The 26,241-nt window shown below is 41.9% G+C and overlaps 1 protein-coding gene across 1 annotated transcript in view; it reads right to left on the bottom strand.

Annotated features, from left to right (window-relative positions):
- Positions 1-24,915, bottom strand: part of FRY (FRY microtubule binding protein) — a 261,625-nt gene extending 236,710 nt beyond the window's left edge. Inside the window, exon 1 of the mRNA XM_007447941.1 lies at positions 24,846-24,915. Within this exon, the coding sequence (XP_007448003.1) occupies positions 24,846-24,915 (70 nt within the window). The remainder of the gene's footprint in view (positions 1-24,845) is intronic.
- Between the last annotated feature and the right edge of the window lie 1,326 nt (positions 24,916-26,241).

Genomic DNA, 26,241 nt, shown 5'->3' with positions numbered 1-26,241 from the left:
GCTGCTGAGTCTGCGTGTCCGGAGCCTGTGCTCCGCAACGGGAGAGGCCACAACAGTGAGAGGCCCATGTACCGCAAAAAAAAAAAAAAAAAAAAAAGAGCCTCATACAAATAAGATAAAAAGTATATCTATCATTTTATTTTTTCACTCTTTTTACAGATACCAATTACCAAACAGCATTTAAGGGAAGTGCAAGAGAGAAAGAGGTAGAAAAAAGAACTAATGTTAGTGAGACATGGAACTGGATTCAAGTACTCTGCCAGGCACTTTTCACGTATTACTTCATTCAGTCCTCACAGCAACCTTATAAGGTAGGCATTACCAACTCCATTTTACAGTTGATGAAAAGGATTAAAAATAAGATTGCTCAAGGTCATTCAAATACAGGGTTGTCAGACTCCAGAGTCACTACGCTTATTTTTATTCTAGTACCTTCCTTACTATGAATTGGAACTTCTAAACAATGGTAACCTTAGAGTATTTGTTTTTGTATACATGTAGGAGGAGCCCCCAAGTAATCTACTTTTTAATCCAGAAATTTCACATATCCCAAACCAGCTGAATGCCAGAGTCTAGTCTCCTTTGATGCCCTCCATGGTTTGTTCGTGCTTCTGTGGTACCCTGGCCCTTACCAGTTTGGGGAACGTCCTTAGGGCATAAACCACATTGTTCTCATCTTTGGATGCCTAGTAGAGTTGAATTAATGAATAATAGAAGGTGTCTTTTAGAGTCAAAAGAGATGACACAAAGTCCATCCATTAAAGCTCAGAGTCTGTTACTAACAATTCCCACCTCACCTCACCCATCTCCACTCAGAGCTTACTTCTCCTACGGTACACATCATTTTAACCATCTTGACCTTGCCTCAATTTACATTAGACTGAAAACAGCAGATCATGGATGGGTGAAGGCTCCTACGGCACACTAACAGTTGAGTAAGTGACAGCTGTCAGCTCATGGCTGATATTGACAGAAAAATCAGAAAACAACGACAAAAAGCAGACATAAAACTTTGAAAGGATAGCAGCCTTAGGATATTTTAGTATAACAAGAGAGAGCCCTTAACATTTCAAGAGCCCTAAAGGTAGCCATATACGATGAATCTTTAATAATACATGTGCTGATGATCTGAATTCATTTAGATGTGGCTAAATTATGATAGCATACAAGAGCACAGATACAATACAGAGAATAATAAAGTACATGCTTTAGAAAGAATTCTATTCAAAATTATTAAATTGAAATGTTTTGATACTTCAAGGGTTAAGCTTCATGACTTGGAGAAATTTACTCAAGAGATCGTTTGTTCCCCAATGATGTTACATCAATGTCATGCATTTTAAACGATATTAATGTAATCTAAGTTTAATCAATAACATACACTGGACTGCTGGCATGCTTAATTGACAGTACCATAATAACCCTCAAATATTAACTGAATGATGACTTTAAAAGTTGATGCTTTTTATTACTTTAAAAGTTAATCTAATCATCTCACACCAGTCAGAATAGCCATCATAAAAAAATCTACAAACAATAAATGCTGGAGAGGGTGTGGAGAAAAGGGAACCCTCTTGTACTGTTGGTGGGAATGTAAATTGATACAGCCACTATGGAGAACAGGATGGAGGTTCCTTAAAAAACTAAAAACAGAACTACCATACGACCCAGCAATCCCACTACTGGACATATACCCTGAAAAAAACCATAATTCAAAAAGAGTCATGTACCAAAATGTTCACTGCAGCTCTATTTACAATAGAAGCAACAATGGAAGCAACCTAAGTGTCCATCGACAGATGAATGGATAAAGAAGATGTGGCACATATATATGATGCAATATTATTCAGCCATGAAAAGAAACAAAATTGAGTTATTTGTAGTGAGGTGGATGGACCTAGAGTCTGTCATACAGAGTGAAGTAAGTCAGAAAGAGAAAAACAAATACCGTATGCTAACACATATATATGGAATCTAAAAAAAAAAATGGTCACGAAGAACCTAGGGGCAAGACGGGAATAAAGACACAGACCTACTAGAGAACAGACTTGAGGATACACGGAGGGGGAAGGGTAAGCTGGGACAAAGTGAGAGAGTGGCATGGACATATATCCACTACCAAACGTAAAACAGATAGCTAGTGGGAAGCAGCCACATAGCACAGGGAGATCAGCTCGGTGCTTTGTGACCGCCTAGAGGGGTGGGACAGGGAAGGTAGGAGGGAGACGCAAGAGGGAAGAGATATGGGGACATATGTATATGTATAACTGATTCACTTTGTTATAAAGCAGAAACTAACACACCACTGTAAAGCAATGCTAAAAGAAAAAGTTAATCTAATGTTCATAAACATTTCCTTTCTGTTTCTGTGTGGCATGGTGGCTTGACTGCAAATATTTTTAAGGGCAAGTGAAAGTGCAAACTGGTTGCTTCTATCTTCACAAGCTCACAAGTTGCAAGGACGTTCCTCAGTGCGTCTAGTTAACCCTGTTGTTTTGAAGAGACTGTTTCTAGGCTACTGACCGACTGATACTGCTTCATGCTACTTTATTGGCATGAAGGTTAGATTATATAACCACACTCTCATCAAATGCAGCCTATTAGACTGCATTCACCTTCCTTAATGTACAGTCAATCTACTCTATTATATTACGGGAAGCAAAAAATATCCTTGAGACACCAACTCAAGAAATTTTTCCAGCTTGAAGAAAAAGTCAGCATTTAAAGTGGTGACACTGAACACAACCTATATCAATCAAAACCCTAAAGTCATAAGAAACTCAAGCTGATAATTCTTTTTTTTTTTTTTTTTTTTGCGGTACACGGGGCTCTCTCTGTTGTGGCCTCTCCCGTTGCGGAGCACAGGCTCCGGACGCGCAGGCTCAGCGGCCATGGCTCACAAGCCCAGCCGCTCCACGGCATGTGGGATCTTCCCGGACCGGGGCACGAACCTGTGTCTCCTGCATCAGCGGGCGGACTCTCAACCACTGCGCCACCAGGGAAGCCCTAAGCTGATAATTCTTTTTTTTTTTTCCCATCATCGGTCTTAAAAACTCAACATTTCTCACTGAGGCTTTAGAACCAATTTGGGATATATTTAATGAAATATTTCAGTAATAAGACGTTACATTTTATTTGCATAATCACATGCACACTAGTCTTTCTAGAAATTTAGTAAATACAAGTGTTAAAATATTACCACAGAAATGTGGCAGTTAATGATAGATGCCAGTGTCAAGAGGATTATCTCTTTTCACTATTTTTCCATGAGATAACATAGTACAGAATATATTCATTCACTTGGATTAACAAATCTTTCAGAGACAAAGAACCTCTGAGGCTATCTTAGGGTAGGAACCAAATTAAGTACAACATAAGCAAACATCACGTGCAGCCTTGCCCCTTCCCTGTGGAAACCATAGGGCAGAGAACCTTTAAAAGACAATGTGTCATTATGCTTGGAGGTAATGGCTATCAAACAGGCTTCTAGTTGTAGGTAGCCACTGCCAAGCATGTCATTACCTGAAGACATATGCAACAAACAAATGCAATCCCAAAATGTTTGCCAGGAAGGCCTCTAGGAAAATACTGGTTTGTTTTGGCACAGGGAGCGTCTGGAACCCAGCCACTGTTAAAGCAGTATTCTACCAACAGGTGTGCAATACTTACTATATACAGATTGTCTGAACCTATACAGGGGCTCTCTTTAAACCTGTGTATCATCCATGCTCTTGTAAATTACCAGGTGCACTTAAGCCCAACCTTAGAGAGGAAAATCAGAAGGGGTTCTATGCTACTGAGAAGGGAAAGAACTTACGTGTATTAGCAACACTCTAAATGCTTTCTCTCCAAAAACTTTTCCCTGATGATGAATCAGCTTGGAGACATTCCCCAGTCCCACAACTATAAGTGCAATCCCTAACTGGATCTTTCCCTGGCCTACAGTCTTTTAATTACTCTATATTGGAGGAACATTGCATTGATCCTGTTTCTTGCGTTTAACTCATTTATTTTGGGGGGTAGGGGCCTGACAAAAGCCCATTTACCCAAAGCTGGGGAGCTCTTAAAAAGTAAAAATTCCAGGACTTCCCTGGTGGCGCAGTGGTTGAGAGTCCGCCTGCCGACGCAGGGGACACGGGTTTGTGCACGGGTCCGGGAAGATCCCACATGCCGCAGAGCGGCTGGGCCCTGGGCCCGTGAGCCATGGCAGCCTAGCCTGCGCATCCGGAGCCTGTGCTCCGCAACGGGAGAGGCCACAACAGTGAGGGGCCCGTGTACCGCAAAAGAACCAAAAAAACAAAAAAACAACTACTTGCGTCTAAGAAAGCATCATTTAAACAAAGATTTCCAAACTTGAAGTTTTGACTGGTCCTGAAAACATTAACCTTTTCTATAAAGTATGTAAATTCTGGTGACATAGTTAATGCCAGGAGCCCAAGGAATTAGCTCATATTCCTTTTGACTATTCATTAAGAAAGCATATAGGAGCCAACAGTGTCTAAAAACCGGTCACATTGAACATTTAGGAATCATTCAGCTAAGTATCCCATATCCATTTCCACCCAATGCTTATGAATCATCTTTACTGGTTTTATTTAGCAGCAAAAAAGAGACTTTTCCAAAAGAGAACTTTATACAATAGAAATGTACACAGTAAAAGCACCACTGTTTTGAGGACTATAATGGTTGTTTTTCTATTAAGTTTGCCTTTACGAGTCAGGGAAGGAGCAGGAAGAAGGCACTTAGCCACATACATTTTTACTACTAAGGAAGCCTCTTTCTCCACCTCCTTCATCTCCACAACCTTGCTCTGCCCAAGGATTCTTTGAGACAATTCAGTCTATACAATATGGTCTCCACACTCCACTTTGGATTTGGGGTTGATGATATTTTTGAGAATGAAAAAATACGGCCTGAGAAAGGGTCCTCCTTCAGGTAAGACGTTAAGCGTCCAAAGCAGGGCATCTGGGCTCCACCTGCACCTAAATGAGGCAAAATAAGGAGCAGCAAGGACCGCTAAGTCCAGGTTTAAGGGATACCTGCCCCACAACTAGCCATGGGATCTTGGGCAAGTCAAGCAGCTGGAGACCCAGACTATTCATCTGCAAAGATAATGGATTCAGATGCTTACTACGAAAAAACACCGATCTTTTCTGCAGCATTTTAAAAGCAAATAACATTCCTTAGGCTAATCTAGAGAGCTTCATTCAAAGGAGATGTCATAAATCTAGCAGGCAGAACAAGCTGAGTGCCAGAAACCACCACTAAGCATAGTCAGCATAAGGTAACTCCCAAAATGAAATCCAGGTTTAGAACATCCTTACGTTTTTTTATGAAATGATTCTGCTGCCTAAAAGTCTGGGGACCTACTGAAAAATAATTCAAGATAATTTTACCTGTGCTGTTCACTACCAGCCAAATATAGCTATTAAGTGCTTGAAATGTGGTTAGTGCAACTGAGTTACTGAATTTTAATCAGTTTAAAATTGAAAACCTGATGCTTGATTCAGTTACTGGAAAAATTTTAGGTACATTTGTAAATAATTTGCCTACGTAAAAACTACTTTTTTTTAAACTGTAAGTTTTATGAAATCTAAATAGAAATCAAGTATTTTTGACCAATTTGGTATTCAAATTTAGATGTGCTGGTGGTGTGAGATAAATACACACTGAATTATTCCCCCAAAAGAGAATATAACATATTTCATTAATAATTTTTATGCTGATTACATGTCAAAATGATAATATTTTAGATATACTGGACTAGGTAAAATACTAAAATTAATTTCAGATGCTTTTAAACTCTGTTTAACGTGGCCTCAAGAAAACTTTAAATTGCTTAAGGCTTTGCATTATATTTCTATTGCACATGCTGTTCTCTAGATCAATTACCGCTTTATAAAACTTAGACATATTGGGGCTTCCCTGGTGGCGCAGTGGTTGAGAGCCCGCCTGCCGATGCAGGGGACACGGGTTCGTGCCCCAGTCCGGGAAGATCCCACATGCCGCGGAGCGGCTGGGCCTGTGAGCCATGGCCGCTGAGCCTGCGCGTCCGGAGCCTGTCGCAACGGGAGAGGCCACAACAGTGAGAGGCCCACGTACCGCAAAAAAACAAACAAAAAAATCTCGGATATTAAATGCTTCCACATGGCAGCCAAATCCATATAAAACCAAAAATATAAAACTGACTAGGAAACAGATTTTTAAACATCTTAATACTCCCTTAGCCCTGTCTCACTATATCACCCACATTACAGTTGAGTACACACGGATTTGTGATAGCCATTCTATTACCACCGTCATTCTTACTAAATATACATTTCCACCTTGCCTGCCTCTTTGGGGTCAGCACCTCACACTTCTTTGCAATTCACCTGGCTCCTACTGCAGTGTTTTGCACACAGTGTATTCTCAATGTTTATTCATTTGTTTATGTCTTTAATTTCTAAGCCACATCAACGTGGGAAGAAAAACTGGTAAAATGGTCTGACAATATGTCAATTCCTCATGCAGACTTGCATTAGCAATACAGGCACACCACAATCTCGATTCACACTGTTCCCACAGCAGAATCATTTCATCAGTTAATCCCCACCTGAAACCTCAGAAGTACTTTGAGCGCTGGGGAAAATGGGCTCCTATTCAAGCAGAAAGCTAAACTGGCAAATGTGCGTCTGAAGCTTCGGTGGGCTTCTATTTCTTTCCAGGAGGTAGCTCTGGAATTCCCTTCAGCTGCTCTGGCCAGCCATCCCGCCACTCCTCTCTTCTGCTTCTTCACTCCAGCTACACACTTTTTACTTGACATACCTTTGCCTCCCAATCCTGCCAACACATCTTCTCTTTCAAAGACGTTTTACAAATCCGACTTGTGCCACAAAACCTCCCTTAACCAAATAAAAGGGAAACGGTTGTTTTCCTCAACCAATTACATCCTGGGATGCAATAACTTTGAGCTCTCAGACTGGAAAGGGATGGAAATATTTAAATATGTATCTATATGAGTGGAGTTTTGTTACTGTATAACATCTCCGTTTAAAGTATCGATATTGGGCTTCCCTGGTGGTGTAGTGGTTGGGACAGCTGGAGTGGGCCCGCGCGCGGCAGCGGAGACCCAACGCAGCCAAAAATAAAATAAATAAAAAATAAATAAATTTAAAAAATAAAGTATCAGTATTATTTCTGTCCCAGCTTTATCGCTATAGGTTCATCTACTTAAATAATCCTCATTATTAAGGAGCTTTTTAAGAGCTTGTTCACATGCTGATGTGTCTTCCTGAATACTGTATGTGGTGGATACATAATTATAACTTTAAGTTATAATTCAGAGAATTGAGTGCACAAAACAGCATAGGTGTAAGGTTTACAGTATTGTCTTATGACAAATTAGGTGCATGTCTGCCTTACTTTCTTATGTGATGACGAACCACCTGCCATGACTTATTGTTACAGAGCACCCTGCTGCATTCTGAAGTAGTTACTGCCATGCCTGGAAGACCACAACAGTTAATACAACTTCCAGAAGTTTCCTCACATAAGGGCAGGGAGGAGGCATTGGGAGAATCTGATTCAACTAGCCTAATGGGACAGAGTTTGAACTGGCACAAAAACACAGAAAAATATGTCATCATCAAGTTGCCTAAGACTAGGAGAAATTTTCTCCTAGAGCAATTTATAGAAGTACACATGGGCCTGGAAAGCACACTGCCCTCCCTAGAAGGTAGAAAGGAAAGTGAGAGCAGGTCCTGTCTGTCCGAGCAGGACCAAACCATGTATGGCTCTGGATGCAACAAAAAGCAGCTAACAGAGATCATCTTGAACCCTGTTTCTTAAGAAGTGTTCTGTTTGGGGGCTTCCCTGGTGGCGCAGTGGTTGAGAGTCCGCCTGCCGATGCAGGGGACACGGGTGCGTGCCCCGGTCTGGGAAGATCCCACGTGCCGCGGAGCGGCTGGGCCCGTGAACCGTGGCCGCTGAGCCTGCGCGTCCGGAGCCTGTGCTCCGCAACGGGAGAGGCCACAACAGTGAGAGGCCCACGTACCGCAAAAAAAAAAAAAAAACCGCTGTGGGGCTCGCCCGCTGCTTTCAGGATAAAGCCCAGACCCTTCAGCGGCTCATGAAAGCTCCTTATTCCCTGACCCCATTTGTCTATGGCTACCGTCTATCACTCTCTTTCTGGGACCCTGTGATCCAGCTGTCGCTCCCTGAACCCATGAATTTCATACCTCCCAGCATCTGATCATGATCTTCCCTCTGCCCTGTCCCTTCTTTTCCGTGGCATTCTTCAAGTTCAAATGTCACAGCCTCTTAGAAGGCTCCGCCTTCTTCCACATAAAAAGATGAATCACTTTATCCTCTGGATGATTATTTATGTCAGTATCCCTGAGTCCAAGCAAAAGGCCTGGCACAGATAGAACATTTATCTAACCAGCATTTTTCTTCTCTGTGACTTCCTTATATCTCTCCTTTCATCAAAGCCAGCTGTCTTTGACTGTAAAGCCCATAGAAGGCTGGAGGTAGGCCTGCCGAGTGTGCTCTGTCCAGCCCAGTGCCCTATTCAAGTAGGCATCTAATAATTTATAAGAAGAGAAGGGGAAGACTGTTGATTTACTTGCAGGAACGTCCTGAAGCCCATTCAGGCATGACCATTTGGGGTGATGCTCCAAGTACATCCACCATAATCATCATGATGAAATCTTTGGGTTCAGAACTTTTTTTCTACTAAGGCAATCAATTTCTCCAAATTTGAAACAGCGGCATCCCTCTCATGGAAAAAGACCCTGATCAGTAAAGAATTAAATTAGCTCAGTAATTTCACTGAGAATGGTTTCCTTCCAATTTGGCAAAAGTGGCTGGAAGGTTTAAAAGTAAAGTTAAATTCGACGAATGTAGGAATAAGTTAATACTTTTTTATAGAGAGCAATCTTTGACAGTGTTCACTGATTGAAAACAAAAACAAAAAACCCCACCACAGAAATATTCCCTGAAGTTGGCTGATTACTACATAATTATTTCACTGTCACTTCATTGTGAGTTTCATGGACATATCGGCCCTGAATTCTGTGAACACAAAGGTGCAATTTAACAGGTTAAATCCACTCCAAGAAAACAGGTGGGGGTCACAGAAGGAAAGAGACTTTATAGATGAGAGTGGATGATGAGTTACTGCTTGGAGTAAAAGAAAGAACCTCCAAATACAAAAACATTGTTACTGCTTGCTGGGGGCTGATCCAAGATGGGATAAATGCTTAGTTAAGTTTGGCCATAAGCCTCCCACACCCACTCAGGTAATTTTATTCACTCTGTCAACATTTGACACTTTATTAACAAGAGCCAGTGTGCCCCGAAAGGTCTGGGGAATATAATGATGAACAGCCAGAGGATTCCTATCCCAGGAGGGACCTAGACCACAAAGCACGCTTACACAACAATGTGGCCATTGCTACAATGGGGGTATGTAGAAAGGGCAGGGGAAGTGGGGCAATCAAAGAAGACTTCACCTTGAAGGTGACAACTGAACTCACACTTGGGAGAGGACCTTGGCTCAGGTCCAAAAAACACGTGCTTATGGTCTAATTCATGTGACACAGGAAAGGCTGCAACTGTAGCACATACTAGTACCTTGCTGTATTAGCAGTCACTCCACACAACTCTGAATTTGAAAGGAAGGTATTTCAACTTGGACCTTTTCAGATGGTTTATTTTCTGAAGTTCCAGAAGCATACTTCTTTACCAAAATGTCTGCTATAGGGAGTGGTAAAGACCAGATATCCAAGCCAAGAAGATGTCACAAAGAGACTCCAGGACTCTTTGGCCCCTGTCCTATTGTCTTGGCAATGAGCAAACATGATAAAACCATTAACTCACAGAGGAATTTAGACAAGCACTCATTAGATAAATTCATAATAATAATGGCTACCATTTATCAAGCAATTACAATAGTGAGGCTGTATACTAAAGATTTCATAAACATTAACTCATTTAATTAGTAAGGCTTTATGGTAGGCATATTAAATATACATGTATACCTTTTATTTACAAAGATATATATGATGTATATTAAAACCTTTCTACAGAATCAGAGTTGAAGCACCTTAGGCTCAAGGTCACATAGCAAGTTAGGGGCTAAGGCAAAGCCCATGTTCATAACTATCCCAAATCATACAGAAAAAGTAAATCAAACAAGCTTAAATCAATTGTTTCCATACTTTGTATTACAATCAAAATTAATGAATCCAATGGGAAAAGGCAGAAGAATAAAAAAGAGACAAAAATGAAGTAAAACATGGTTCCTCCGTGTAGAAAAAGGATCCACGTTTAAGAATCCCAGTTCGATGTTACTTCCCTGCGTGGGGATTGAACCTCTCCTTACACCAGAACACAAGGAAGAACTAGGTTTGCATAACGGGCCTTTTTCCTTTGTGCCACGTGACCAGCATTGTATCACTTCCTTCAGCAGCAGGGCTCTGTCAAGGGTGTGATTCACTTCTGTTTTCAGCAAGAAAAAAATAAAAGCAAATAAAACGGGATGACACTCCTGGCTGACTCTCCTGGATGTGGCTTACTTTCCACTTACAAGGAAGGAGATGGAGGCTTGGACTCACGCTCTGAGCACACATGACTTTGCCAGCCCAGCACCATCAAGCCTGGGTTGTTCTTTGCTGTTAGTTGAACCCTGTCCAGAAAGAACGTTCTAACCTCCTCTCCACTGTGTGGGTCTATAGCAGAAACTTCATGGAAACGCTGCTGAATAAATCAGCCGAGTAGACATCTTTCAATATAACACACAGTCCAATCAGACAGACGGAGATGGGACGGATGGCCTAGGAACAGTATCCACAACTTCTCTCTCTCTTTTTCCCAGAGCCTGAAGAGTACTTTCATTCTCCTGGCCCAAGAAGTGACAGTCTCTGAGTCAATCCCTAAAACAAGGGCCTTATCTGGCAGAACAATATGATATTTAATGAGCTCATTGGGCCCGTTTGATGACTGTTATTTCGTGTATAAGGGACACTTGAGAATTGTTGAGTGGGCCTTCCATCACTGGAGTGTGGACACTCCATGAGTAGTGAGATCCTCTGCCTGAGTTCATTTATTTTATTAGCAGATAATTACACTTAGATCGTGGTCTTTTGCTTAACTTTAGGCCAGCTTTTCCTTAATTTCTGCATCATGCCCATCAAATCCAGACTCTTCAAATCTCAGCAGCATGAAAATGCACACAGTAGTATGTGTTACTCCTTTTACCTTAAAGTGCAGTCCCAGCACTACAATAACCCTCCATCCCACCCCTGGGCCATGACTGTGATTACAGAGCGTGGGTCAGAGATGGAGTCCATTTCTGCATTCTACAGAACTCAAACCTACCAAAACAAACGCTTTGGATATACATGGTCAAGACAATGAATTCAGATGATGACTTTGAGCTCATAATGACACTTTAGTTATTCGGGGTGCTTGCTACCATAGACATCGTGCCAACCCTGCCTGTGGAAACCTCACCCTCAGTGCCGGCACACAGTGAAAAGAACAAAGGTGAAGGTCATCACTCAAGGATGTGGCAAGGACCAGAGCGTCCTGGAAAGGCGGCCAGGTGGTGGCAGCAGAAAGTCTGGAGAGGAAGAGTTTTGATGCTCCAGATGGGAGGTGATGAAGACCTGGAACAAGGCTGTGGCAGAGGCGAAGGTGACAGAGATCCAGATGCGGAAAGGGAAGCACAAGAAGTTTCAGCCATGTTTTGAACAAACGACAAGGAAGGGTTGAAAGGGACTCAGTTTCTTGCCTGGGCCTGACCAAGAGAGAAATTGCAGCATCTGTGATGAGGAAAATGAGCACAATGAGGGACCTGGAGGAGAGAGATGAAGTCATAGCTTCACCGGGCTGCTGAGAAAAGATCCAGCTTTGGAGATGAGCATCAGCAAAGCAGGGAAATAACTGAGAAAAGCCGGCCTTCGGGGTCAGTGAGCGATATTTACATACAAACTATCGTCACTATGGTGCTTCCCTGGTGGCGCAGTGGTTGAGAGTCCGCCTGCCGATGCAGGCGACACGGGTTCGTGCCCCGGTCCGGGAAGATCCCACATGCCGTGGAGCGGCCAGGCCCGTGAGCCATGGCCGCTGAGCCTGTGCTCCGCAACGGGAGAAGCCATAGCAGTGAGAGGCCCACGTACCGCAAAAAAACAAACAAACAAACAAACAAACAAAAACTATAGTCTCTCTTACTCAGAGATGCATTTCATCTTTCATGGGGTTGGTTCCTGGTCATATTTGATTGGAATTATTGATTTATGTCGGTCTCCTTCACTAGACAATCCTCTCCTTAAGAGCAGGAACTTGATCCATGTCCAGCTTAAAGTCATTTCTGGGTATTAGAATTTAGTAGGGTTTTGTTGGGGTTTTTTTTCTGCTGTCTACACAGATTGTGTTCAAAGGCTGGATGCAACAGGTCAATCAGAGTGGCAAAGAATGAATTTTTCCTATTTTCAGGAAGAAACATGCATTCCAGAAGTTCCCCCAGCAACTGAATCACAGTTGCAAGCTTGCACTGAGGGCTGAACAAGCGAGGACCTGCCTCTTTCAAATATTCTGGTGGGAAATCATCACAGGAGAAGGGGGCTGGGCATGACTCCTGCTGGGCTGCCAACAGGAATAGAGGCTCCAGAGCCAGAAGCAAATCGAATCCAGGTGCCAGTACTTATTCACACACTTCCCTTGGGCAAGTCTCTATGTGTGTATGTGTGTATTATTTATTTAGTTATTTGCTTTAGGTTTCTTCATCTATGAGATGAGATTTGCCTCAGTAGGATTTGATTTAAGTTTAAATGAGATAGTGCTTAGCACACTGGCTGAAACACAGCCAATTCTTCTTATTGGACCATTGCAAGATTAGCTTATGGGGGCCGTGGATAGGTAAAGTGAGTCAAGCTAAGGCCCTTTCAAATTAGTAGCTGAATCTGAACAATGAGATTGAAATCTAAACCTCATTGGAAAATACTGACATTTCTACATAAGTGGAAATATCTGAAAACAGGATAACATTTTGTCATTCTCGGGTAACGACAAGATTAAGGGTATTTCATCTACTACTGTCAGATGGCCCTCAAATTAATACTGTATTTGTTCATTTTAATCTAACAACAGATTTTAATAAACCTATTACATTCCTTTGGGTTTTTTCTCTTTCAGCTGAGAACTGGGTGCAATCTTCAAGGGCTCAAGTTTCTGATCTAGTAATATTCTTCCTTACAATCTGCTTAAAAAAAAAAAGCAGACTCAAGTTCTTATTGAATGGGCATAAGAAAGAAAACATCAGAAAATTCTCCTCTTTTTGAAACTGGAGGCAAAGAGAGAATTTTTATTTTGAGTGCTCTCGAACTCTATGCCACTGCTTCTTGACAAACACCACTGAGGTAACTTGTTAGGAATTACATGTCAATATACTTCTGCTCTTACCTGAGGTTCATCAATTTCACCTACTGTTAATCATTATCTTTATATTACCAATAATGATGAGAGGTAGCATAATTTAGTGTTTATCCTAGAGTCTAGGTTTGATTCCCGGCTCTGTCACTTACAAATGGTATACGCCAAGTTGGGTCATGGTGAAGATTCGAGGAAATGACGCAGGTAAAGCATTTAATACAGCACTGATACGTCATGAGGGCTTATAAATACCAGCTACTATTATTGCATTCAATGCGATGTTATATAAAAACAGGTGGTGATTAGTAGTAATCTAGCATTGTACAGTTTATATTTTACAGGGGTTGTTATTGGTTGCTACCCTTTTCTCTTGGTAAAAGAGTATTCTGTTTAGGTAGCAGGTAGAAGTCTTGTCTAACAGAAGGTGGACCCATCCCAGTGCAGGGTATGCATAACAATTTGTCAAAGTCAACATGGTAATTCCATTCAGCTTTGCCAGTAATTGGCATGTGACCCAATTCCAGTCAGAGGAATGCAAGAGGAAGTCTGCTGGGGTTTTCAGCAAAACCTTCTCCTTCCTGCCAGAAGACAGACCTAAACTGGGCCTCATTCCTTCCTCTTAAGTAAAGCAAAGATATTTGGAACTAAGGTGGCCATTTTGTAATCATGCAGTGACAAGTCTAAAGATTGAATGGTCTGGGTCCTCCAGCTTCTAAAGCCATTCAGAACCTCCCAGCTCCATCCAGGCTGTGGTTAGGCAAGCTAAGTGAGTCTTTATTCTTTCAGCCATTATAAAGTTATCTATTATGTATCGCGAAAGCATCCTAAAATGACACATTTCAAATTACTAGATGGCAAAGTTAGTTCTATGTATTAACCACACCATTATGGCAGGTATGTTACTGTATTTTGAGTTGTGACAAGAAGGATTTAGGATTTAGAAAATGAAAGTCACTGATCTTCAGAATCCTACTCAGTAGTTTCCAACTTATATATATATATTTTCCTTTTTTCTTAAATAAGTAAAGTGGTTGACTAATTACAATGATAATAATTTGAATTTCAACTTCTTTGCCCCCCTGAGAAAATGGTACTAACTAACCACTGAAATGGCAGATAGAACAATTACCAAGAGAAAGAAAAGAAGCTAAGGTAAAACAGATTTTTGGATATTTAAACTGTGATAGAATCTTCATTCTCATTCATAATTGTGACCTTTCTTAAAGTTCAAGCATTTAAATTGTTAGTTAAAAAAATAGCTTTTTTCAGTTGAAAATGGGCCACGTTTTAAAACACCTTCAAAACTGATACCTCAGTTGGCATAAACTAGGATTAACTTTCCCATAATGAATAAGGACTGGGGGTTTGTTTAGTAAATGGAATGCAAAATGAGAAGACTAAAATGTCTCATTTTCCTACTTGCTTGCAATTGTATTCAGTCAAGTAAAACAGAAAGAGCACAGGTTGTCTTAGAAGAAAAGACGAGGACAGGCCTCAGGGCCACTATCAAATCATGAGGGAAGGGAGACCAAACACCCAGTGTGGCCCAACACGGGGTGGGCTTCTCTATAAACTCCCCAAGGAAGCTACGATTCTCATTAGAAAAACAGAAGATCAATATAGAGGTAGGGGATGAAGAGGTACAAACTATTATGCATAAAAAAAGCTACAAGGATATATTGTATAACCCAGAGAATATAGCCAATTCTTTACAAGAACTACAAATGGAGTATAGCCTTTAAAAACTGTGAATCGCTATATTATACACCTGCAACATATAATATTGTACATCAACTATACTTAAATTAAAAAAAAAGAAAAGTAAAAGATTAATTCTGGGGCGCTGAAATAGTACAAGTGATACTAAGGCTAAGTCCATGTTGTCATTCAACTGCAAGGTCTCGTTTTTAGTGAAGATTTGTTTAAAATGTGATTTTCATAAACTAAAAGTTGAAAAGCAGGGGGTTTTTTTCTAAGAAAAACTGCAATTTATCTTCTCATTGGTGCTCCAACCTGCAAACTTTAAACTAACTGCTTATAATTTGCTAAAGTCATAGGCAGTATGCTTATCTAGAGCAACTTTTCTAGTTTTACAATTCTTTAAAGCTGTCACAGAGCTTTCTACCTAGCTGCAGGCATTAAGTAAAGGTGAACAGTATGATAAACCAAACGATGTTTCAGACAGATTTTTTTTTTTTTTTTTTTTTTTTGCTGTGGCCTCTCCCGTTGCGGAGCACAGGATCCAGAAGCGCAGGCTCAGCGGCCACGGCTCAAGGGCCCAGCCGCTCCGCGGCATGTGGGATCTTCCCGGACTGGGGCACGAACCCGTGTCCCTTGCAGAGGCAGGCGGACTCTCAACCACTGTGCCACCAGGGAAGCCCTCAGACAGATTTTTTAATAGCATCTTGCATCCTTACGAACTACTTCATTTCAACACAGCTTAACTGAAACACGATATCGACCAAAACCTAGGAGCGTATCCTCTGGCTGTACGATCCTATGTTATAAAACCTCCAGAATGCCAGCAGTCTCCATAAACACCATATCTTACGGTGCAGAAAGAAATGCCCATCTCTGGATCAAGAATGCCACACTTCAGATTGGAGACAACCCTGTTCAAATTCACTGAGTTAGACACACAGTCACTTTGCTGTAAAAATCACAATAGAAAGAACCCGATAGGCTGTGTAGTTTGACAACTTTTTCTTATTTGGAATACTGAAGAATGAGCTAATCCAAGAAACTGTCCAAGCTTAGAAAGTCAGAGACTGATCTCTACTTATCAGTCAAGTTCAAGAATGTACAGCTCGCCCTCCTTTGGTCTGGCTTTAATGGGGCAGGAGGAATAACCGACAATTATTACGACGTTTACATAAACCTCTTTCTTCAGTGGAGGCATTCAAAACCCTTCATACAAAACAGCTAGAGACAGTGTCAGCTTTGCCCCTTTCACACAAGGAACTAAGGGAAGTAGACGATCAAGGTCACACACAGAAAATTAACAGAAAAACAGGGAAGGAAAACCTAATCTTGTATTTGCACAATTGAACATTTTATTGATTTGACGGTTACATAATAAATCATTTTACTGATTTGCTGAATCCTTCCCACATAAATATAACATTCAAATGGAATTTTACTAAAGTATTGCCCTAGTTAATCTAATACCCTCTCCTTTTCATGGCTGCCAAAATATATATTTACCTGTTTAAATCCAGACTCAAAGAAGTCAGCCTAGTGTTTCTTAAGCTTAGGACAAAAAAATTTAATGGAGATTTAATTGTATATTTCCATAATGTTATGCTTGTGGCATTAGCCGAGAAATACTAAGAATTTCAAAGCTGTCTTCCACTGCTAAACTACTTTGCACTTTGCAATTGATTGAGAACAGCAGAGGCAGTTAGAGTTGTATATCAAATTAGAGTTGATAAAAGCCCTTAATGTAGATCTGAATGTCTTCTTGGAAAAGATTTCAACTCCCTTAAATTGACACGACAACAAGTCCTTACAGTAGCATAAAAAGTACTGGCTGGAATATTATGGCTTTGGCTTAAATTTCCATCTGCAGCTCATCAAATGACTAAACAGTAGAAAGGAATTAAACCAAAATCAGACTCATTACAGAGCCTGATATGCTGGCAGAATATAAACTTTCACTACTTAGCATCTGGAGTTTTGGATGACTAACATTTAAATGCTTGTGCTTGTATGTTCTGTAAAAAGAAGTGTTTGTGAGAACATACGTGAGATATATGATCATTAAACAACGTATAGAATATGTAATTCACATATACACATACATACACATTCCTTCTCTCTAATCCCCCCAATATGCCGGAGAGTGAGAGGCCCAATCCAAATGGCTTTAAACGAGTCCCAAGCCAAAATTCTGATAAACATCGTAACCCTTCTTTGCATTTTTCTAAGGTAAAGAAGGCCTATCTGAAACCCTTGCTCTCCCAAATACTGACATCTGGTCAAGTGTTCCTGAGTAAATAATTTACATTTCCTTTTCTCCTTCAGCCATCCTGCTAGGAGGAATATTGGAAAATGTCCTCACAGGACTCTGCCTGCAAACACCAGGCTTCCGATAGTTCTCCGATGCAGTGAAAGTACAAATCCAGACAGCTAAAGTCAACAGAATCTATCAAACACATCCTCCCAAATAAAATTCTCCAGGGCGTACAGTGTCTCTGAAATATCACTGGATCCTCTCCTAGTCCTGGGAGCTTCTGCACTAATAGTCCTGAATTCTGACTCTCATAAGGAAGGAAGAACGTGGGATCCAGGTCTGATTCAGCTATGAAGCTCTCAAAGCAGAGTGTCTAGGACACAGAAGGTGCTCAAGAAAGAGGTAATGCATAGCAATTGCCTTGTGTCTTTGACACTGTCAAGCAGCAAGACATTTTGGAGGAATAACCAAGAAAAGCTGATTCTAAGATAGTAAGTTTTTGAGTATAAGGCAGCATTGAAAAGTAAGCAAAGATGTTCTAATGGAAAAGGCTATTCCCACTGCTCCTCCAAAACGGGGAGATACATTTCAACTCAAAGAAAGAGCATTCTTTTATTCATATAGCCAACAGCTCTACAATGGAACAATACTGAAATGAATATGGTGAATGGGATCTATCAAATGAGAGAGATTAGTAAGAAAAAAAAAAGGAGATAAAGCTGTGTACTATCTTTTCCATAACTGCTCCTCTCCAGGAAGTCGGTGCCTGCTAAACCTTCTGCACTGGGGTCATCTGCAAATAGTGGGTGATTCCCAAAAGGCACCATATTGCGAAAAAGTAGAAATGTTTAAGTGTTTAAAAAAAGAGGACTAAGAAATGCTAGGGTACAAATAAATTCGGGAATTTTTAATACATATGTTTTTTTGGATCGACTCACCTCTGTATATCTTATGTGATAAATGCCAAGGTATACTGCACTTAGAAAGTCCCATTCAAAGGTCAAGACCATGGACTAAAATCATTATTTGTTCATTTGATCTGAAATCTCACAAAATATACCTATGTGATGCCGTATGGGTATCTCATGCCACAGAAGCTGAACTTTGGGAGAATTAAGCCTTTTCATCCCAAACCAGGAACATTTAAGAAGAAGCTAGTTTATTCAGAATCAATGCATCTCATTCATCAAATGAGGTAATGTGGTGTCTGAAGGCGCTGAGCAAACTACAAGGCACTAAATAAATTTAAGGTTTAGTACTAACAAAGAACCTGCACAAAAGGCTTATATTCAGGGCTGTCAATCTATAGAACACCTCCAACACAAGGAAAATGCCATTTCTCATCACCCCAAACTTACTTCTGAGCCCAGCACATTCTGAATATCTCACCGGGCTCAAAAATATAGATGTAACTAATAAGATGATCAGGACACATGGAATCTATTCAATTCCTTGAACTGTACCCAAAAGTGAACTAGTGAGTCATGGGCATTAAACTGTTCTGAAACAGATGTCTTTTAAATAAAGGGCATATTTGCATGTTATATCAGTTGAAACATCTAAATACTGGCAACTTTCTCAAATATCCTGCGCTGTTCCCACATTGTAAAAATATCCAGGTCATTTCTCCTTCTTGCCTACTGCCGTTTGCCTTTCTGACTATTTTGGTTCTTGTTGGCAACTTCTGCAAGCAGCGTGCAAAAGTAGGCAGAGAAGGTGAAATTGAATCATTTTGTGTGGCCAGTCTCGTGGGGGGTTTTATGGTGGCGGAAACCAGAGCTATCAGGTAAAATGAGATACCCGAATTATAGACAGATTTCCATCATCCCTGGAAATACTCTCCCTTTTCTCACTGCTGAAGATAATTAGGGGTTTGCTACTGTTTCCCCAAAAGAACACAACAGAGCAGAGAAACCCCAACAAGATAAGCAAAGGACAATTCTAAAAGAAGACCATTAATATATTCTTATTTATTTGAGCTGTTTAATTATTTACATGTACTTTTAAAAATGGGGGTAATCAACATAAAATATTCTACCAGAAGAAATGTACCTTTTTACTATAATCCTGTGTGTGTGTGTGTGTGTGTGTGTGTGTGAAATCAAATGACCACAGGGCACAGAACTGGCTGCGTATATTTAATGAGAGTGAAGAGCTGTTAATACTTAGGTCTTTCAAACAGGTCTGTGCTAAGAGGATGGTATTCTCCAGCACTGCATCTTGAGAGAGATGGCGGGGCAGGGGGCGGTTTCAGAGGTAGACAGGGAAGGAGGGGGCGAAGAATTGGGAGTGTCATCAGCCAACAAGAGTGAACGTACCCGCAAAGCACTAAATTCCCCAAAGTGTTCTTGATCCTTTGCTCATTCTATGGGTAATTTTTAAAAATGAGATTATCAACTGGATTGGGGGAGGGGTTTATGGCACTTACTAGTATCCTGGCTTTGAGCAAACCACTTATTCAACTCTCATTTTTTCATTTTTCTCATTTTCATCTGTAAGATGTAGATAATACATAACCTTGCAGGGTTACTGGACAGAGTAAAGATAATAAACAGAGTGGTCATATGGCCTCCTTTGCCCAGGGCAGTCCCCGTTTATGCCTAGTGTCCCAGCATAATTATTAACTTTCACTCTTAAAGGTGTCTCAGTTTGGACAAATAGTGATGTGGTTTGCCCTACATATAATTTACCAAGCATAACATTTGACACAGGGTGGGCCCTCAGGCACTGTGGCAGCTACTGCTATTCTAGATTCTAGGATTGTTCATGTATTTCAACCAAAAAAAAAAAAAAAAAAGCCAAAAAAAAAACCAAAAAAAAAAAAACCCAAAACGAAAGCAAATACAAGCCTCAAATTTTCCTCCATCATAAACCCAGGATACGTCAACTTTTTCTACTTAGAAAGAGCAGGTATTGAGCTGGGGTTCCGGTGCTCACAACTTTGGCAGAGGTGACCATGGCTACAGGAACACGGGAGTAATCTCCTCTAAGTGCCTGGGACAGTGCTGGGCGCTCCCCACTGTTAGAAGAACGAGGTGGGTGTGCTTGCACTTGAGCTGTACTGCTCTGCTGGACTTAGGCAACTTGGTTAACCTCTTTCATTTTCTACTTCTTTAAACCAACTCTACAAAACTAACTGAACTAACATCTTGAGATTTTTCTTAAGGCTTTCTCATAGCATCTTTGCAGTATCCTGGTGACATAAGTAGGGATCGATGAGTACTGTTCTGCAGTGAATCGGACATGTTTTCAATCCTTACTTGAATGTGGTTTCTCTTCGTCCCCAGAGCTTACCATATACTAACCAGCATTTCTATGTTGGACAGAAATACTGTCCTTACCACCATGATTTATCTCACTACAATGTATCTGAAAAATGCCACACCCAATTCTTCCAATAAAGCAAGTTTTTCTACAGCACCATGAGTCATTTTATAATGTACAGCAGTCCCTTCCAAAACAAGGCCAGGGGCTTGTTCAGTTCCCCAGAGCAGTTTGTCAATGGAATCCTCATTCCCTGGAAGCGTTAACAGGCATTCAAAGATTTCTCTCTATGGGGTAGCAAGGTTTGTCAACATTGTAGGAAAGATATAAACTGTCCTGCCCTGGAAAGATGGAGATGTTGAATGGACCCTGAATGCCCCTTTATCCACTGGGCCCCGTGTTCACTGGCTATTATGGGGGGATAGAAACCCAAGGAACGCCGGTTAGAAGTTTCAGATTGGCAGGAGAGCCTACCCAGCAGCTCTGTGCATCAATACAAAACAAGCCCTCCTCTCCCGTGAAATAGCTTGGAACTATCTACTCTAAACATTTTTTGTAGTAAACCTGAAAGGTCAAGGTGACTTTCTGCCACCGAGAATACTCGCAGGCCATCTCCCACGCTGCTGGAAGGTATGTACTTAGGGAAGGTAGGCACAGTCCACTAGAAGCTGAGGTGGAAAAAGGGGTAAAGATAAAAAGTAAATCTAGAAAAAAGAATGGCCCAAAGCAGGGGCTGTGAATGTTGACTATTCATGGAATACTCCAAAGAGGCTGTCAATGCGAAGGTGAAAAATGGTCTAAGTTTGGTTTTAAGTGGGTTTAGAATAAAGGGAAGGAGTGGAATACATTAATATTATTTTAAAATTTATTGAGATTCACAATGTGCCAGATATTGTGCTAAGTACTTGACATCTTAATGCCTCACTTACTCCTGTGAGGTATTCATTATTGTTGCCTCCATTTTACAGATGAGGAAATTGAGGCAGAGGGTAGTTAATTGATTTTCCAAGGCCTCACAAATGCAGGAATCAGAGATCTGAACCAGGCCTATTTGGTTCTGTAGCTTGTGTGTTCTAAGTGAGGGCATGCCAGGTTAGGGGGCTGACACGTGTACGGGCATGGACTGGAGAGCAAGTTAGTGAAATGCAGAAGGGGGAGCAGATTAACTATGGCTGGAACAGAGAAACAACATGAGAGAATACGAACAAGGAATTCAAAGAGGGTCCTGTATGGTGGTCCCTGACACTCGGGGGCAGAGGAGCCTGTGATATAGTCTTTGAAAAGCTCGCAGAAGCCTCTCCAGGCTGGTCTATGTCAGGTGAACCATGAGGAGACCACTGTAATATTCCAGGTTAAACTGAAGAGGGCCCATGGTGGCCACAGCCATGAACATCAAGACGGTGCAGCACTGACCAGCTGGGGAAGGCCTGGGGAAGAGTGGGGAAGAAGCAACAGGACAGGTGTCCAAGCGGATAAGGAAAGCAGTGAAGTCAACAAAGGACATTTTATTTCCAGACATCAAGGCCATATGAATTCCCAACTCCATTAAAATGAAAGGGCAGCCTTGACAGGGCAGGCCAGGGAAGAAGGGAGTGTCAAAATGAACAGTGAGGGCTTCCCTGGTGGCACAGTGGTTGAGAGTCTGCCTGCCGATGCAGGGGACACGGGTCCGTGCCCGGGTCCGGGAAGATCCCACATGGCTGCGCCCGTGAGCCATGGCCGCTGGGCCTACGCGTCAGGAGCCTGTGCTCCGCAGCGGGAGAGGCCACAACAGTGAGAGGCCCGCGTACCGCAAAGCAGGCAATGACTGATATAATTGACTTGTTAATTCTTCAGAGGAGACAAATATATACATAATTACAATGTGCCATTAAAAAAATAAAAAGATGGAAATCTTAATCTGGAAATATTCACAGAATTATCTTTCCTCTTACTACCACCTTGCAAAGCAGTCAGCCATGGTTATAGAGTTTGTTTTATTGCTTTTTAATTGTTGTACTTTTATCAATAAGCACCACTACATAATTAGAGGCCTGATTCTCCATTCGGGTATGTGGCAGAGGAGGGCTTCCTCACCTCTCAAACTTGTGATGCTGGGCCCATGAGCTGCCGACCCCTCGGTGCATCCTCTCAGCCCCAGTGCCCTGAGTAGGCTGAGCATCCTAAGGCTTCTCTTTTTTTACTTTGTCTTCCACACAGACAAATTCCTTTCTCTTTTTTGCCACTGAAAATATGTAAAACTGAGAGCTATGCTAGTGTTGCAACAAGCTCAAGGAAGCCTAAGCATAAGGTGTATTTCCTGTTCCTCTTTTAAGAAAGGACTGAAAAACATTCTGACCCCCAAAGGCATGTTAGAGAATCACCAAGTTCACTCTTCTGCAATAAAGAAATTAAGACAGAGGGCAGGTGCTGTGTCTTAGTCACCTTTGTAGCTCCACAGCCTGGCATGTAGTAGGTGTGGAATAAATATTCGCTGAATGAATTGAAAGAATTCAAAATTGTGTCCCAGACACTCTCAAAGTAGAAATGAACAGTCATTTTGAACCATGTCCTGATGTGAAGGGGGGTGGGGAGGGGGATGGAGAGTTTAGGAAGGGTGGAGAGAATATAGACTTTGTCTAGGGTAATTTGAAAACAGACAAAAGGGGAGAAAGATTTTACAAGAAATCCCATTGGCCTGAGGATTGTCACAACATAATTTTCTATCTAATGAGGCAATGACAGAAATTGATGACAGAAAATAATCTGGCCTTAAAGTACTCAAAATAATGATTCAAAACCACACACTGATGTCAAACAGTAAGTCTCTCCAGATATTGGAAAACTGCTCCATAAAGAACCTTGTATGTCAAATTCTTTTCATTAATCAAAGGGTAAACAGACAAAGGAATATTCACCCTTTGAGTGTGAAGTATTACACAAGTAATGAATCCAAGATAAATGAATTATGACTATAACAAAGGAATGCTGTGTTAGGGTGACAGTATTACTCCCAAATGGCTTCCCACTTGTAGAAAAGCAGCTTCAGACAAGCCCCATAGTGTATACAGTGGTGCAAAATGATCTGGAAAAGAAGGTTTCTACGGATATCATTTAGAGATGAATATCCCTGAATACCTTCAGGCTGAAGGTACTTTGGCTCTTTTCTCAAAGCAATTATGGCACAGGTTCTCCTGCCCGGCTTTTGTTTACATAAGAACAATCTTGGCCACAGGTCATTTGTGTAGGAGATAATTAATCGCCAGCTCTTTGAGCACAGGTAGGTTAATTAGTATGCATGGAATACAACATAAATTTTTTTCTTGGAAATTTTTTAAAAATTTTAAACAATTAGGGATCTGTAACACCAGCCGGTCTTTTATCCAAAACAAGTACAAAGGCAGGTTGGTGAAATAAAGAAGACTTTGTTTTTAAACTGTTCAGAAAATACAAGGCATCACTGATCACCTGAAGGCCTCATTTTAATTTGATTCCAGATCCATGATGCCTTAGAGGTTGTCTTTTGGAAATATCTGACTGCAAAAACCTTTAAGTAGGTCAGAAATGGAACTTCAGAAGCCATAACATTCTGATATCCTAATAAATGATTTTATGGTCAGCACCTCACTTGTTTATGTTTCAGAAAAGCACATTATTGGCACTATAACAAATGTCAGGATTTTTCAAAAAGTCAAATACTGTAACAGCATTCTGAACATCACCCACATGGACAGGGAGAGATCAAATAAATCTGCAAATGCCTCTATAGTCAAAAAAAAAGATGAGTCAGGCTTTGGACTATTAAGCACTTTTTTTTCTTTAGACAATACCCTAATAAAACAATTATGAAGTACTCTGAAACCCTGCCACACCCCTTTGATTAAATCACACTTCACAAAATATTTCGATAAAACCTGAACACATTAAACAAACACCAAGGCAGGAGATGCAGCCTGGAATGCCCCATCCTGCGCTGGCCAGGGTCTGAAGGGCCATCTCACTTGAAAATTTAATCAAACCAAAGCTACTGTAATTCCACCGCAGCCTTTGCACTTCAGGAAAGCTAGTTCAGTCTCTGACATTTTGATTTTCATAGCAGATGGAAGAAAAAAAAAACAAAAAAAAAAACTTCCTCGGCTCACAAGCCTACGCGTCCAGTTGAGATTTCATTTCTCGGACCTTAGGCAACACCCAGCAAACAAAAACAAACAAACGGTTATTTTCTATTACTCACTATTACTCCAGGATTTCAGTAAATATTTGATACTGATCTCAAAGAAGCCGGAGTCCTGCTGGCTGGCCATGTCGGCGGCATACAAAGAGGCTGCTCCTCGGACTGGACCGGGAGCCGCCGGGGGAGCAGGTACCGGGCGTGGAGATGCGCTTGTCACAGGTTAGTGATGTAAGCGGGGTCAGCAGCCGGGAGGGAGGCTCTGCAGATCTACCTCTGGCGCCGGCAGCAAGCCCTCATTTAAAGGACACGGAGGCGCCGGAGAGAGAGATGCTCGGCCGCTCCTCCTCCTTCGGGTCCAGAACTGGCTCCTTATTTGCTGGGGGCTGATCCCGAGCCCTGAAAGGCGGCGGCGGCCACTGCTTTCATTTCTGAGCTGCTATAACCAGCCACGCCCGCTGCCTGCCGCCCACAGGTTCGGCCCGGCAGGTACGGGACCGGGACCGAGGAAGTCCCCACCTGCCCCGGGAGGGGCAGACAGGCTCCGGCCCCCAGGGCTCCTCCGGGCCGCCGCAGGGCTGAGAGGGCAGCCTCCGCCCCCCGGGCTCAACCTGAGCCACTCCTCAGCCCCGACTCAGCTGCGGGAGGGACCTCCCGGCTTCAGCACGGCCGCCGGTGAGCCGCCCGCGGCTGCATCGCTGCGGCTCCCCCGGCGTCTGCCCCCCGAAATCCACACAACCGCGTCGCCGCAGGAAGCCAAGTGGCACCCCTGGATCTGGTTTGCAGCGACGTTTTCTGAAAAGCCCCCTCCGTTCGCCCCGCTGCAGCAGGAAAGCTTGATAACAGGATATCGGCCTGGGCTTTTTCCTTCCCTCCTTTCACGGGCACAGTGGAAGCTGCACTTCGTACTGCGCCCTCCCAGAAATGCTGTCATTTTGAGGGGCACCCGCTCCCCCGCCCCAACGTGTGCGTCCGAAGGGGACGGTACGAACTGCTTAGGCTTGTTTACCGAATGCCAGGCTCCACAATGGATCTTCAAGCCTGTCTTTTCTAGGAGCCACCGAGCCCAGGAAAGCTTATTTTTATTTGTTATCAAAAGATAAGAAGCAAAGCGTTATATTCCTTGCTGCACAATGGCTTTTTACTCCATGAAATCTTGATATCAGGCGTCCTGATTTGTTAGCTTTGTTTCATGTTATTATTTAGCTGGACTAGGCGATTAAACAAGAGAACTTTAATCTTGACAGGCTACATTTGAGTAGGTGGGATTTGGCTAAGCATCTCATCAACCATGAATCCTTCCCCCTTCCCAGTACACTTTCGACTAACATTTCCCAAAGGCGTTAATAAACTGTATTAATAATTATTTCACAAAAAAAGTGAGCACCCCTCCCCCCACTCAAAATCAACACACAAATAGGACTTTCCAGACCAACAGTTCATTTGAGAAATAGTAGGG

The sequence above is a fragment of the Lipotes vexillifer genome, unplaced genomic scaffold (assembly GCF_000442215.2).
Source record: "Lipotes vexillifer unplaced genomic scaffold, Lipotes_vexillifer_v1.1 scaffold760, whole genome shotgun sequence".
Classification (NCBI taxonomy): Eukaryota; Metazoa; Chordata; class Mammalia; order Artiodactyla; family Lipotidae; genus Lipotes; species Lipotes vexillifer.
Note: the sequence above shows the minus strand (reverse complement) of the source record. Positions and strands in the feature narration are given on the sequence as shown.